The sequence below is a fragment of the Hyperolius riggenbachi genome, chromosome 3 (assembly GCF_040937935.1).
Source record: "Hyperolius riggenbachi isolate aHypRig1 chromosome 3, aHypRig1.pri, whole genome shotgun sequence".
In the NCBI taxonomy this organism is placed as follows: Eukaryota; Metazoa; Chordata; class Amphibia; order Anura; family Hyperoliidae; genus Hyperolius; species Hyperolius riggenbachi.
In genome coordinates, this window is record NC_090648.1 from 43,731,369 (window position 1) to 43,748,227 (window position 16,859).

The following is a 16,859-nucleotide window of genomic DNA, read 5'->3' on the forward strand; positions in this document are numbered from 1 at the left end:
CCTGCATTGATCTCACCACCTCTGCGTGATCAGGAGATGGCTCATTACTCTGATCCGGCACTCGTGCTCTAAGAAGTGGCCCGTGCCGGATTTAAACCGCCAGGCTAGTTATATTCCCAATCGGCAGTGATGAAGATTCTTCCCTTCCAGCGCAGAGACGCTTCGCTCACAGCAGTGAGGCTTGAAGTGCACAAGAGAGACGGCAGCCAGAGGTCATTAATCAGATGTGACTGGCAGCGCGTGTGCAGCTGGGCACCTGCTACTGCCCCTAATGTCTGCTAAACTGCAATTCACACATCAACCCCGCCCCCCCAGGGGGACAGTGACAGATGGGACCACCGGGGAGGAGGAGGAGGGGAAATGTCATTCTGTTCTCTTCTGTCTATCTGACTTTCTATCTATCGTCAGGGATGCTTATTACAACCTTGTAATTACGAATTGGTCATAATTACGACCGAATTCTGCATTTTCGACCTCATAATCGTCATTTGTGATCACGAATGGTGATTTCGAATGCACCCATAATTGCATTCGAATTCAACTCGTAATTCTGAATTACGAGTCGTAATTCCAAATGGACTCATAACTAAGGAAATGCAGTTTTGTATAATATAAATGTATTTGTTTTTTTTCCATATATGTTCAGAGTGTGGGAAATGAAAAAAAAAAATGATGTAGGGGGTCCCCCCTCCCGAGCCTCTTTAACCCCTTGTCCCCAATGCAGGCTGGGATATCCAGAATGCGGAGCCCCGGCCGCATGGTCCATGATATGGGGGGGGGGGCTTTGAAGGAGAGGCCAAACCTCCCCCTCTCCCCCAGAGCCCTTGTCTAATCCATGGACAAGGGGCTCTTCCCAACCTCCGGTGCCCCAGGAGGAAGTGGGGATCGATGACTGCCTGGTGGGGTTTGTGAAGGCATCTGGGAGTCCCCTTTAAGAAGGGAACCCCCAGAAGCCAGCCCCCTCCCCAGGAGAAATGAGTGTACCCCTTACCCATTTCCACAAAGAGTTCAAAATAAATAAAACGAAAAGATATAAAATGAAAAAAGTCCTTTAATGTTCTTAACAAAAAATACCTTTTTTTAAAAAAAAAAGTTCATCCGCCAACATCCTCGGAGATGGTCCCACGCCAATATCCTTTAACCTTGCGACCTTGATTGAAGAGCTCTGCCGGCCGCGTAGCTCTCAGTTATACTTAGTATACAGTAGCTAAGAGCCCCGTCTCCTGCACCCCCGGCTCCCGCTGTCCTCCCCACCCCCCACACCTATCATCCCCACCTATGCTTGCATCTAGTGCACCCATGGATGGGGATGATAGGTGGGGAGGGACAGCGGGAGCCGGCAGTGCAGCGTCAGGAGACATTGCTCTCAGCTATACTAAGTATAGCTGAGAGCAGAAGCATCTTCAAATAGCCCTCCAAGGCTAAGAATCAGGAGGATTCTGTTAATAGACGAATGGGGAGCCTTGGAGTGAGCGCTGTAAAAACAGCACAGGAGATTTGTTCACAGTACACAGGAGGAATGCAATGGGGGAGACATCTAGTGGCCAAATAGTAAAATTACACCTACATACATCACAGTTAATAAAAATACATAAAATACCCCATTAATTAGCCCCTTACATCCCCTCCTATATTTACCAAAATAAAACACTTTTATAAAAAAAAAAAAAAAAAAAAAAAAAAGTGACCTTTTAAAAAAAATACATAAATAGTTATCTTAGGAAATTAACTTTTTTAATATGTATGTCATGAGGGTATATGTATTAGGCTCACGCCTGCGCAGTAGAGAAGACCTGCCGCGCCTCCGCAGGATCACGGTGGGTAAATATCGCAGGCACTACTGCGCCACAGTCAATATCCTTGTCCGCTGTATTTTCGGGGAAGCCAGCGCTGGATCCCCGAGGCTTAGGAGGACAGGGGAGGCCTCATTAGAATCCAGAGGCTTCCCCCTCCTGAGGTAAGTATCCCCCGGAAGCTGTTTTTGTTTGTTACAGATGCCCTTTAAGTTGCCCATTAACGGTACAATTCCGTGGCTGTTCGATTGTTTCAGATTGCTGTGATAATCATGTGGAAACAACAATTCATGTCCATTAAGGGCCAAACTCCTATTTACCAATCCAATCAGATTGATGGGATCAATCTGTTAAGCTCATCTACACCATAACATTTTTTGTCCGATTCGATTCATTGATTCGATTTAATCTGACATCCCCATCGGACATGTCAGATTGAATCGATTTGAATCAATGAATAGAATGGAATTGAATTGGACAAAAAATGTTATGGTGTAGATGGGGCTTAAAACAGAACGATTTCATTAACCTCATCGAATTGGCTTGCATGAATTAAGCCATTAATTGGGATGAATATTTCTGATCAGTTACCACAGCGATCGGAAACAATCGATTTGCTGCAAAATTGTACCATCAATGGCCACTATTATTCATATGCCTACCTACAGATCGATCTATCTATCTATCTATCTATCTATCTATCTATCTATCTATCTATCTATCTATCTATCTATCTATCTATCTATCTATCTATCTATCTATTCCATCCATCTATCCATCCTGTCTGTCTACATACAGTCTCTCCATGTGTCTGCCTACTCCCCATGCACCTATGTTCTCATTAGCAGTCCCCTCTGCTCTCAGTCTTTGTGTTGGAGGATGATATGATAGCATATTAGTCAGAGGCAGGGGGAATAATGTGTGTAGTCAGAGATCTGCCTCTCTCTCGCCCCCGCACACGCCCTGTATCCACGCTGAAGAAAGCACTGAGCCGGCGGCACTAGGACCGCGGGGCTGCCGAGCTCCTCTCCTTTGTCCTGCAGCTGATCCAGCGACCGGCTCCGCTCCAGCTGCTGCCCTGTATGTATAGCTTCACCTCTGTATCTATGTATGTATGGCTGTATATCATCACTACCTATGTATGTGTGTATGTATGTAAATCACCTCTGAAATGTGACTGTGTGTATATCGCCTCTGCATATATATCACTTATGTATGTATGCATGCATGCTTGTGTATTATGTATGGGTCTGTATGTATATCACCTCTATGTGTATATGCCTGTATGTATATTATCAACATTGTGTGTATAGTACCTCTGTGTGTATGCATGTGTATGATCACCTATGTTCTGTATATCACCTATGAAATCTACATCATCTATGTAATGTGTGTATATCACCTCTGCATATATATCACCTCTGTAATGTATGTATGTATCCATGTGTATCACATCTGTATTTATATCACCCATGTAATGTATGTACTGTACATGGCTGTGTGTAGATCACCTCTGTTAGTGTATATTTGTATGTATATCACCTCTGTATAGATATCATCTATGTAATGTATGTATATATCTGTATGTATATTACCCTAATGTATATACATCTGTATGTATATTAACTCTGTATCTATATATATATATATATATATATATATATATATATATATATATATATATATAGCTGTAAGTATATCAGCACGTGTGTGTGTGTGTGTGTGTGTGTGTGTGTGTGTGTGTGTGTATATATATATATATTTTTTTTTTTTTTTTTTATTTAAGTAATGTATATAGTGCCAACATATTACGCAGCACTGTACAGAGTATAGTGTCTTGTCACTAACTGTCCCTCAGAGGGGCTCACAATCTAATCCCTCCCATAGTCATATGTCTATGTATTTATCGTGTAGTGCATGTATCATATTCTAGGGCCAATTTAGGGGGAAGCCAATTAACGCATGTTTTTGGGATGTGGGAGCAAACTGGAGTGCCCAGAGGAAACACACGCAGACACGGGGAGAACATACAAACTCCTTGCCCTGGCTGGGATTCGAACCTGGGGACCCAGCGCTGCAAGGCGAGAGAGCTAACCACTACGCCACCGTGCTGCCTATGTATATGTATATTACCTCTATATATATTACTTACACACGCACACATGCACGCACACACACTGTAAACACACACACACACACACACACACACACACTGTAAACACACACACACACACTTACACACAGACACACACACAGTACACTGTACACACACACACATACACACACACACACACACACACACTGTACACACACACACACACACACACACACACACGTACACACACAAACAGTACACTGTACACACACATACACACACACACACACTGTACACACACACTTTACACACACACACACACTGTAAACACACACACTGTACACACACATGTACACACTGTACACACACACACCGTACACTGTACACACATACACACACACACCATACACTGTACACACATACACACACACACCATACACTGTACACACATACACACACTGTACACACAAACACACACACTGTACACACACACACACGCTGTACACACACACACGCTGTACACACACACACACACTCCCACATACACACACACACGCTGTACGCACAGACACACACACCATACACTGTACACACACACACACACGTATATAACCTCTATATATACTTGTGTCTGTAGCTGTATGTGTGGATATGTAAATATACATTGTGGTATTGCATCTCTGTATATGCCTATAGATTTGTCACATCTCTGTACCTTTGTATTTGTGTATCTGTGTATACCTTTGCTTGTATAGGTGTATCATCTGTGTATATGTCTATTAACACCTCTGTATATATCTATACACATATCACCTCTGTATTTACCTATAAGTATACCTATAGGTGTAACACCTTTGCGTATACATAAAGGCATGTCAACTGTATATGTCTGTACATGTCTATAGGTGTATCTCCACTGTATATACTATAGGTGTATCACACCTGTATATTCCTATAGGTGTTACACCACCATATGTATACATATATAATATTTGTATATATCTGTATGTGTATCACCACTTTATATGTGGATACAGTTATCCCCTCTGTATACAGCTATAGGTGTATCACCTCAGTATGTATTTATACATATATCACCTTTTTTATTTATGTATATGTGTGTCACGTCACTACATGCTTATATTTGTATATTTCAACCACATATATTCCTTTGTCTTTATTTGTAGGGTGAGTTTATATCATCTGTGTATATCTACTATACAGTATATCTATATCTTTATCACCACTTCATATACATCTGTTTGAGTGTGTATCACCTATGTGTGTATCTGTAGGAGTGTCACCGCTGCATATGTATGTATGTATGTGTCACTTTTGTATATACAGTAGTTATAAAGTATATTGTTATTACTGTATTTAAAGAGACACTAAAGCGGAAAAAAAACTATGATATTATGATTTGTATGTGTAGTACAGCTAAGAAATAAAACATTAAGATCAGATACATCAGTCTAATTGTTTCCAGTACAGGAAGAGTTAAGAAACTCCAGTTGTTATCTCTATGCAAACAAGCCATTAAGCTCTACGACTTTCAAAGTCTTGGAGTGGGCTGTTTTCTGACTTTTATTATCTCAACTGTTAGTTAACTATTTACTTTTTCTCTGCCAGAGGAGAGGTCATTACTTCACAGACTGCTCTGAAAGACTCATTTTGAATGCTGAGTGTTGTGTAATCTGCACATATTATAGAATGATGCAATGTTAGAAAAAACACTATATACCTGAAAATAAACGTATGAGAATATTTTCTTTGCTGCTAATCTTCTAGTAATTATTCATAGTACACAACCAATTCACTATATCATGTTTTTTCGCTTCAGTGTCTCGTTAAATACTGTGGACATCTTCAGCAGCTCGGGATCAGAAACATATACTGAGCTTTGACTTGAGCATTATGTTTTTTTGATCTAGTTAGGAGCTGTTGTTTATGTAACACTTTGTTGTGCAGTCTATGTAGACTCCTGACAAAGCCTGTATGGGTGAAACCTGTTGAGTGGGTTCTGTTTGCACTGTATAGGTTGAGCACTCCATGTCTTGATTAGTCCCTCAGTCTTTTGGTCTATATGAGCTTGCACACTTCAGCAGCAGGGTGTGGGGAGCAGGCCTAACAGTTTGGGGAGTTTCACTGACTTACCCCCATTCACGCAGCACTGTTGGCTCAGCACTTTATCAATTTTCTCTCCCAACCCCACACACAAGTACTTCTGATAGTATATATGGGAGGATAACAATATTCCCACTCAGTGACCGCTACAGTTTGATTAAATCACCACTATCGCGAAAAAAGTAGGCAGTTAAAATCTGACAGAACCAATAGGTTTTGGGCAAATCAATTTTCTCATAGAGGATTCTCAGGGCTTTCTTTGTTTTCAACAGCATTTCCTGAACAGCAGTTTAACTGCCAAAATAGTAGATACCAGCCGGCCTCCCTACTCACTTGCACACTATTTTGTCATTTAGACTTTGCAACTGCTGTTCAGTAAATGCCGTTGAAAACAAAGCAAATCCTGAGAATCCCCCATGAAGAGATGGACTGGCCCAAAGCCTGTCAGTTCTGTCAGATTTTAACTGCCTACTTTTTTCGCGATAGTGGTCTTTTAATGGCATGAGTGGATAGACCCCCCCCCCCCTTCCCCCATAGTACCCTCCTCATTGTATTATACCAAGCTCACATTGCACTTTATTTGAGTGCATTCCTGGATATAGACCATCGATTGTAGAGGGTAAATAGATACTTATGTATAATAATAATTATGTATAAATAATTATGTATAAATGATTTAGTCAGTGTTTGCCCATTGTAAAATCTTTTAAATCTCTGATTTACATTCTGACATTTATTACATGGTGACATTTTTACTGCTGGCAGGTGATGTAGCTGCTGCATGCTTTTTTTGGCAGTTGGAAACAGCTGTAAACAGCTATTTCCCACAATGCAACAAGGTTCACAGACAGGAAACTGCCAGGAGTACCATGGTCCTCCCAGTTTCCTGTGGGAGGGGTTTCACCACAATATCTGCCATACAGCGCCCCCTGATGGTCTGTTTGTGAAAAGGAATAGATTTCTCATGTAAAAGGGGGTATCAGCTTCTGATTGGGCCGAAGTTCAATTCTTGGTCACGGTTTCTCTTTAAGGTTTTATTATGCCCCTTTACGATACATATTAGGCTCAGTCCTGTAGGACCTTGTGTGAGATATTGTGTTCCCTTTTATCACATCTCAAGGTGTTGTTCCTAAACATATACTGTACTTACCTAAGGAGAGGGAAGCCTCTGGATACTAATGAGGCTTCCCTCCGAGTCCTCCACTCCTCTGCCGCTCGCTGGGACCCTCCTGCTGATCGGGGTTCCTATGCTGACAGGAGCACAGCCATGCTGCAGCCACACGAGCATGGAGCTGCTGGTGCTTGAGCGGCTCCAGCTTACTGCGTAGGCGTGGCCATACTTGTGCGGGAACAGCATGGCCGCGCACTTGCTTGAAAAGGAGCATGGCCTCGGTCAGCCCGCTCAGCAACAGGGAACCAGAGGATGCTGTGGGATGCCTTGTTAGGATTCAGGGGCTTGCCTCTTCTTAGGTATTTTAATTAGTATCGAGCTTAGGCTCGGGTACACTTTAAAGCCGGATACACACATTCAATTTTGATTGGCCAATGGCTGGCCAATTTAACCACTTCCATGTAAGATGAGAGCTGTAGGTCCTCTTACTACATGGAGGTGGTAAAATTGGCCAATCAAAATTGGATGCATGAAGGGTCCTTAACAGATAGTCATGTTTAGGTATTATTGGACCTTAGTGTTCTGTACAGGCAGATAGGCTTCAAGTATAACAAGTTAGAACTCTTCATGAAGAAAACCATTCAGACGTATATCATACACTACCATCAGGCAGGGCCGGTCTTTGGTTTCACAGCGCCCTGAGCGAAATCTGATTTTTGTGCCCCCTCCTTCATCTGCTTCGTGCGCACACACACACACACACACACACACACACCACACACACCACACACACCACACACACCACACACACACACACACCACACACCACACACACACACACCACACACACACACACACACACACCACACACCACACACACACACACACACACTCACACACCACACACACCACACACACACACCACACACACACACACACACTCACACACACACTCACACACACACACACTCACACACCACACACACACCACACACACACACACACACACACAACACACCACACACACACACACACACACACACACAGACACCATACACACACACACACGCACACACAGACACCATACACACACACACACGCACACACACTGTACACACACACACACACACACACACTGTACACACACACACACACACACACACACACACACACACACACACACTGTGTGTACACACACACACACACACACACACACACAGACACCATACACACACACCACACACACACCACACACACACACACACACACACACACACCACACACACACCACACACACACACACACACACCACACACACACACACACACACAGACACCATACACACACACACACACACACACCACACACACACACACACACACACACCACACACACCACACACACACACCACACACACACACACACCACACCACACACACACACACACACCACACACACACACACACACACACAACACCACACACACACACACACCACACACCACACCACACACACACACACACACACACACACACACACACCACGAAAACAGTCAATGACAATCCCATAAAGATTACCCTCATGTTTTACAAAGAGTGACATCTTGTGGTTGTTTTACAATACTGCAGTTTAAGGTTACTATGTTGTTAAATCTCTAACAGGTATCACCCTGTATATATACAGCCATCAGCCAGACCCACAAAACCACAGGCAGCAGACATATGTAATAAATAAAATTGCTTATTGTTTACAATACTCGTTTATAAATTATTTAGTCAGTGTTTGCCCATTGTAAGATCTTCCCTCTCCCTGATTTACATTCTGAAATGTATCACTGGTGGTGACATCCTTGGTTCTGCCAGGTGATCTGTACGGAATGTTCGATACTGAGAATTCTATGCACAGAGGGAGATACTGCTTGCTTGGCAGTTGGGAACAGCTGTTATTTCCCACAATGCAACAAGGTTCACAGACAGGAAACTGTCAGAGCCATGGTCATGACATCACACTGTGGGAGGGGTTTCACCACAATATCACTCACACAGACTGCTATTGTCGTCCACCCCTGCCCCCCCCCCCCCCCCCCCCCGGATGAACTATTCAAGAAAAGGTAAAGATTTTGCATAGGAAAGGGGGTATCAGTGCTCATAACAGTGGAGGAGCGCGGCTCTGTCATGGAGGGGGGCCGTGCTCAGTGATGGGGGGGCATAGGGCCATCGGGGGAAGCCTCAACAAGATCCTAAGGCTCCCCACTCTTCAGGTTAATATCTTATTTTGAACCCGAGATTCATCTGTGCTTCCATGAAAGCAGGAAGTAGACACACTGCAGATTTATTGCAGGCTTTGTATCAGCTGTAACAAAGAAATGTTTTTCCTTTAAAATTTATTATGCTGTTGCTTATCTCTTAGAGCAGAGAGGATGTTCTGAGTTCAGGCCTGCTTTATGGATAAACCCAGAGCGTGTGTCGTATGTATTCATCCGTGTAGCTATATCTGTCTGGCCACAGCTTTCTCCTGTCTGTAGCACTTTAGAGTCTATAAATGTATAATGAACGCAAGCTCTGTGCTCTGCTGTCTATATATAGTACAGTGAGATATGCGCATGCCTGTCATTTACTTCCCCGCCTGGCTCTGTATGTTTTGTACTCTTGTTGCTAATTTATACGCCGCCGATGCCACATGTGATATTGTTAGGTTATGGTGTGTTGACTGCATTTGCTGTCTACAGAATGCTGCTTTAGCGCCTGCAGGGCCACCTCTGTGGATAGGCCACATGGGCCCAGGACTGGGGCGGCTGCAGCCCAGGGGGGTGGCTGGACATGGAAGAGGGGTCAATGCATATCGATGAAAGGATTGCAGACAGAAAAGGCATTAAATGGGCTTGGCTACCTGTAGTATTATATATGGGTAGCTGTGACGTTCTGCATGATTGCACAAACGCCGGTTTTCTCACCTGGGGCTTCTACTAGCCCCCTGCAGCTGTTCCGTGCCCTCGCAGTTTCGATGGGATGCTCCTGTCCCCGCCAGCAGCTACTTTCACTTTCAGCGACAGGCCTGGCCACGCGCCTGCTTTTTCGCGTTCCTGGCCGCAAGAGCACCCTCTATGCCGCTATTGCGGCCAGGAACGCGAAGAGGCAGACGCGTGTCCAGGCCTGACGCTGAAAGCGAAAGTAGCTGCGGGGGACAGGAGGATCCGATTGAAACTGCATAGGATGGCGGCAGGTGGTAGAAGCCCCAGGTGAGTAAAACTAATTTTATTCATCAGACCTAAGTGTCCCTTTAATGAAATACATACGAGAAGCAAATGCTCACTCCCAGCCAGCAATCTGCCATTTTATATGGTCTACAAACAGACTGTCAGCCAGTCAAGTGTAAGGGTATACACCCGTGTCTGCAGTACCAAATCTAGCAGGAATTGCAGAAGTTCAGCAACATTCAAGTGAAAGGGTTCGGTCGGACATAATCATAGACTATCACGAGCAGGGGGCACCGCATGCAGGTATACCCTCTCATTGCCACCCAATGTGAGAGGCACCGTGAGAGGTATACCTGCATACGGTGCCCCCTGCTGGTGACAGTCTATGATTGTCTGACCGGACCCTCTCACCTGAATTTGGCTGAACTTACAGTGCGCAATTCCTGCTTGATTTGGTACTGCAGATACGGGTGTATACCATTACACTTGACTGGCTGACAGGCTGTTTGTTGACCATAGAGTTTTGAATCAGGATGATACCATTTATTGCCGTGGGTCCCCAAACATTTTGGGTCGAGGGCCGGGTCAGCATACTTCAGACTGCTGGGTGGCCGGAGTATACATAAAATGATGTAGAAGTCTTTGCGGGGCAGACAGTGAAGCATCCCCAGGTGACAATCTGCAGTCCAATTGGACAGCAGTGTCACCTGATGTGGAATTAGATTGGAAACCAGCGAATTACTGCTTTCTGGCTTCTATGTGGATGGGTGGTGCCAGCACTGCTATTCTATATGCGGACCACCAATATTTAAAGATGTAACTGTGCACATCTATAAGTAATACATTTTGTGTGTGTGGGGGAGGGGGCATTCGGCCCGTGGGCCTCAGTTTGAGGACCACTGATTTATTGGCTAACTCAGAGATGAATAAACAGTGAGCTTTCGGCTTATAAAAAGCCTTCAATGGACTTTGTATCATCCTGATTCAAAACTCCTTGCTTTTACTGATGGCTAACACGGTACAACACTCTACTGCTTTGTAGACCATATAAATTGTCGGATTGCTGGCTGGGAGTGAGCACTTGCTTTTCGTATATATTGCGTTCTGCGCGATGGCATCTGACAGTTCAGTACAAAGTTGCAACAATAGCCATAGTGGCCGCAGTGGGGCCTAAGAGCAGGTGGAACTGCACAGGCGCAGAACGCTCACAGGCATGGGAGCGCGCAGCCATGCCACGCATGCGCAGACTGGCCAGATTACCGAGGGGGATTGGAAGAGGACGGAGAGGACGGCAGGAGAGCCCATGCAACTCATGAGGCTGGAGGAAGCCCCAGGGAAGTACATAAACATAGCCATTATCTTCACCTCAAATACCCTTTAAAGGAGCTCATACACTGGTCGATTTCAGCCATTGATTGATCGATCGATTCTATAGAATCGATCAGAAATCAGTTCTATCAAATTCCCAGATCGATCAATTTGTGGCTGATTTGGATGGATTTGATCTATCTGACAGGATGGAAGATCTAGGTCAATCTGCTGCGATGGCCCATAGAGTTGCATTAGATCTAATGGTCCAATAATGCATTTAGATCGATTTCCAATAGATTTCATTGTGAAATCTATTGAAAATCTGTTCCTAGTGTGTGGCACACATCAGAAAGATTCCTGTCAGATTGGACTTGACAGGAATCTGACAGAAATCTATCTGATGGTCAAATCTGCTGCAAATCTATAAATGTATGGCCACCTCAAGTGTGCTAATATTCAATTATGACACAAAGCAATGCTATGCAAATGAACTACATCACATAATCTGTTGCCCACACAGCTGGTCTTTTGACTCTCTGAGTATGTCTGGTTAGTTATGTTTCCTGTTCCTTAGTTTGGTCATCATCATCAGTCGCAATATGATTGATCATTAGGTCTCAAAAGATTTAAAGGACAACTGAAGCGAGAAGAATATGAAGCCTGCCACATTTATTTCCTTTTAAACAATACCAGTTGCTTGGCAGCCCTTCTGAGTTATTTGGCTGCAGTAGTGTCTGAATCACACCAGAAACAAGCATGCAGCTAATCTTGTCACATCTGACAATAATGTCAGTAATGCCTGATCTGCTGCATGCTTATTCAGGGGCTATGGCTAAAAGTATTAGAGGCAGAGGCTCAGGAGGACAGCCAGGCAACTGGTATTGCTTAACCACTTCAGGACCATAGGCTTAGACCCCCCTAGTGACCTGGCTATTTTTTTACAATTCAGTGCTTTGCAGCTTTAATAGCTCACTGCAGAGCCATTCCGTGCAGCACACTAATTAATCCTCCCACCTTTTCTGCCCACCAACAGAGATTTCTGTTGGTGGGCTCTGATCGCTTGTGCAGTGTTTGTTTTTTATTTATATATATTTTCTTAAAATACATTTCCCTATTTTTTATTTTTCCACCCACCCTCCTTCCCCAGCCAGCCAATGACAGCGTACGTCTGTCATAGGTATTAGCTTATGAGAGCCGATCGCTCTCCAGGGGATAGGCGAGTGACACGGCTGTCCTCAGTACAGCGCTGCCTTAGATCGCAGCGCTGTACAGTGCAAATAGTGGGCGGTTTCACCGTCTAACAGTCTTCTGGCAGCGATCGCTGCTGGTAGACTGATGAAGGAGCGTAGCTCCATCATTCAAGCTAAGATGTGTGCGCATTGGCGCGTGCGATCCCCTGCAAAACCCCGCCCCCAGGACTTGACGCCATTATTGGTAATGAGGCTGCCACCCTCCTGACGCCAATAGGCGTTAGGCGGTATGGAGGGGGTTAAAAGGAAATAAATATGGCAGCCACCACATTCCTCTCACTACAGTTGTCCTTTAAGTTCCGAGATTCAACCTGATTGCTATTCTTTGTCTTCTTCCACTGACTTCCACTGTGTTTCCTTTTGCCTTGTCTGCAGGTCCCTGTGTCTCGGCCATCATGTGTGGCCCCTGGCTGCTCCTCCTCCTGGCGGCCGTGCCTGGAATGGCCACCAGCGTCAGTGAAATCCGTAGCTGTGCAGGTGCTACCCAGGAACTGATGGACAGGGGCCTGGGAGGCATCCCCGGTGTCAGAACGCCCATATCTGGTAGGTGTGCATGGCGGATGTCATTCTTCCCTCATAAATCAATCATAATGATGTCTTCCCTCTGGTCCAACCAGCAATGTGTGACGTGGGCACTCACAGATTACCTGGAGTAAGAGGGATATGGAGGCTGCCATATTTATTTCCTTTTCAACAATGCCAGTTGCCTGGCAGCCCTGCTTATCTATTTGCTGCAGTAGTGTCTGAATCCCACCAGAAACAAGCATGTAGATAATCCAGTCAGACTTCAGTCAAACATCTGATCTGCATGCTTGTCCAGGGTCTATGGCTAAATGTATTAAAGTGTACCAGAGCTCAAAAATTAAAAACTTGTATACATACCTGGGGCTTCCTCCAGCCCCATGTGCTCCGATCACTCCCCGCCGCTGTCCGCAGGAACCAAGGAAGCCCCAGGTATGTATAAAATCTTTTTTAATTTTTGAGCTCTGAGTCCCTTTAAAGGCAGGATAGCCAAGCATCTGGTATTGCTTAAAAGGAAATAAATATGGCAGATTCATATCCCTCTCACCTCTGGTTCACTTTAAAATGCTGCTCTATTTGACTTCATTGATTATTGAAAATAATAAAAACACAAACGCAAAACACATCAAAAATGCATGGGAAATGCAAACACGAAACAGAAAAATAAAAAAACGCACTGCCTAGTGTGCTCCCAGCCTCATAGTTGCTGTTTTTAGCTAAATCGGCCCTGGGACACTTGCAAGCCTCTAATTAAATTTGTGGTTAAAGAGTGAATGACTGCAGAACTTTTTTGAGATGTGACTTTGTGAATGAAGTGTGACGTATTTCCTGTTTCCTCCCAGGAGAGCACCTTCGTATCTGCCCCCAGGAGTACACCTGCTGCCCCAGTGACACAGAGGAGAGACTGAGTGAGCAAAGCATCAGAGATCTGGCCCGCATCGTCAATGAGAGCGTCAGTTACCCTATGGGGGTGTTAACTGGGTTAAGAAAGAAGTTTCAAGGTGAGTGTGCATCACGAAAGCAAGTATTTTTCTACTCGGCTCCATGAAGCTGCCCCCCCCCCCTACAATCAGCACACAAAAAAATTGCCCCACACCTGCGCAGTAAGCTGTGGACAACGTTGCCTGATTGACAGCAGGCGCAGTAAGGACGACCTCCTGGTTGGCCTCTGCACCGTGCGGGGAGCCCTGGACGGCGGCAGAGAGCGGAACGGTCGGCCTGAGACAGTTGGCTGCAAGGGCCTGGAGAAAGCCCCAGGTGAGTAAAGCTGATTTTTTTTTTCCCTGTTGATTCCTTTAAAGAGAAACCGTGACCAAGAATTGAACTTCATCCCAATCAGTAGCTGATGCCCCCTTTCCCATGAGAAATCTATTCCTTTTCAGAAATGGATCATGGTCCTCCCTCAGGAAACTGTAAGGACCATGGTCCTGGCAGTTTCCTGTCTGTGAACCTTGTTGCATTGTGGGAAATAGCTGTTTACAGCTGTTTCCAACTGCCAAAAAAGCAGGCAGCAGCTACATCACCTGCCAGCAATAAAAATGTCACCTTGTGATAAACGTCAGAATGTAAATCAGGGATTTAAAAGATTTTACTATGGGCAAACACTGACTAAATCATTTATACATAATTATTGTAAAAATGAAGCATTTTTTTAATTACATTATTTTTACTGGAGTTCCTCTTTAATACGGTGACCATACGTCCCGCTTTACCCGGGACGCGTCCCGCCTTCGGGGGGCGCTGTCCCAGGCTGCATGAGGTCCCGGGAAACGTCCCGCTTTTAGCAGCGGGACGTCCCGGCCTCGGGACTCTGGCCACCGTACAATGAACTAGCCGCAGCGACGCTGCGCTAGTTCATTCCCCGCAGCCCCGCTCCAGCCTGCAATGTTCTCCGGCAGGCACAGCCAGAGCAGGGCTACGGGAAGATGGCGTCCGGAGGCGGAGCCCTGTATTGGAGACTATTTGTCTCCAGTACAGGGCTCCGCCTCCGGACGCCATCTTGCCGTAGCCCTGCTCTGCCTGTGAGAGGCTGAGCAGGAGATTGAAGATCGTCCAGGCCAGGGGGAGCTGCACCTGAGGCACCAGAGGCCGGCTGCGTGAGGGGACGTCTTCTGCCAGGTGAGTAAATGCCTTTTCTTGCAGGTGAAGTGTTTGGCCGCATTGCGTGTATTTTGTACTGACATGTTTGCCCGCAGTGCGTTCTTGTACTGACATGTTTGGCCGCATTGCGTGTATTTTGTACTGACATGTTTGCCCGCAGTGCGTTTATCTTGTACTGACATGTTTGCCTGCAGTGCGTTTATCTTGTACTGACATGTTTGCCCGCAGTGCGTTTATCTTGTACTGACATGTTTGCCCCCATTGCGTTTATCTTGTACTGACATGTTTGCCCGCAGTGCGTTTATCTTGTACTGACATGTTTGCCCGCAGTGCGTTTATCTTGTACTGACATGTTTGCCCCCATTGCGTTTATCTTGTACTGACATGTTTGCCCGCAGTGCGTTTATCTTGTACTGACATGTTTGCCCGCAGTGCGTTTATGTTGTACTGACATGTTTGCCCGCAGTGCGTTTATCTTGTACTGACATGTTTGCCCGCAGTGCGTTTATCTTGTACTGACATGTTTGCCCGCAGTGCGTTTATCTTGTACTGACATGTTTGCCCGCAGTGCGTTTATCTTGTACTGACATGTATGCCCGCAGTGCGTTTATCTTGTACTGACATGTTTGCCCGCAGTGCGTTTATCTTGTACTGACATGTTTGCCCGCAGTGCGTTTATCTTGTACTGACATGTTTGCCCGCAGTGCGTTTATCTTGTACTGACATGTTTGCCCGCAGTGCTTTATCTTGTACTGACATGTTTGCCCGCAGTGCGTTTATCTTGTACTGACATGTTTGCCCGCAGTGCGTTTATCTTGTACTGACATGTTTGCCCGCAGTGCGTTTATCTTGTACTGACATGTTTGCCCGCAGTGCGTTTATCTTGTACTGACATGTTTGCCCGCAGTGCGTTTATCTTGTACTGACATGTTTGCCCGCAGTGCTTTATCTTGTACTGACATGTTTGCCCGCAGTGCGTTTATCTTGTACTGACATGTTTGCCCGCAGTGCGTTTATCTTGTACTGACATGTTTGCCCGCAGTGCGTTTATCTTGTACTGACATGTTTGCCCGCAGTGCGTTTATCTTGTACTGACATGTTTGCCCGCAGTGCGTTTATCTTGTACTGACATGTTTGCCCCCATTGCGTTTATCTTGTACTGACATGTTTGCCCGCAGTGCGTTTATCTTGTACTGACATGTTTGCCCCCATTGCGTTTATCTTGTACTGACATGTTTGCCCGCAGTGCGTTTATCTTGTACTGACATGTTTGCCCGCAGTGCGTTTATCTTGTACTGACATGTTTGCCCGCAGTGCGTTTATCTTGTACTGACATGTTTGCCCGCAGTGCGTTTAT

The 16,859-nt window shown here is 45.2% G+C and overlaps 1 protein-coding gene across 3 annotated transcripts in view; it reads left to right on the forward strand.

Annotated features, from left to right (window-relative positions):
* The window catches only part of GPC2 (glypican 2), a 61,878-nt gene that overhangs the window by 10,597 nt on the left and 34,422 nt on the right, over positions 1 to 16,859 (forward strand). For 2 of the 3 annotated variants that reach the window (XM_068274055.1, XM_068274052.1), the window contains exons 1-3: positions 2,791 to 2,873; positions 13,256 to 13,423; positions 14,245 to 14,403. In XM_068274055.1, the coding sequence (XP_068130156.1) occupies positions 13,276 to 13,423; positions 14,245 to 14,403 (307 nt within the window). In that variant the 5' untranslated portion in view covers positions 2,791 to 2,873; positions 13,256 to 13,275. Of the gene's footprint in view, positions 1 to 2,790; positions 2,874 to 13,255; positions 13,424 to 14,244; positions 14,404 to 16,859 lie in introns of those variants that run through there. The other variant, XM_068274053.1, reaches the window with a different exon arrangement.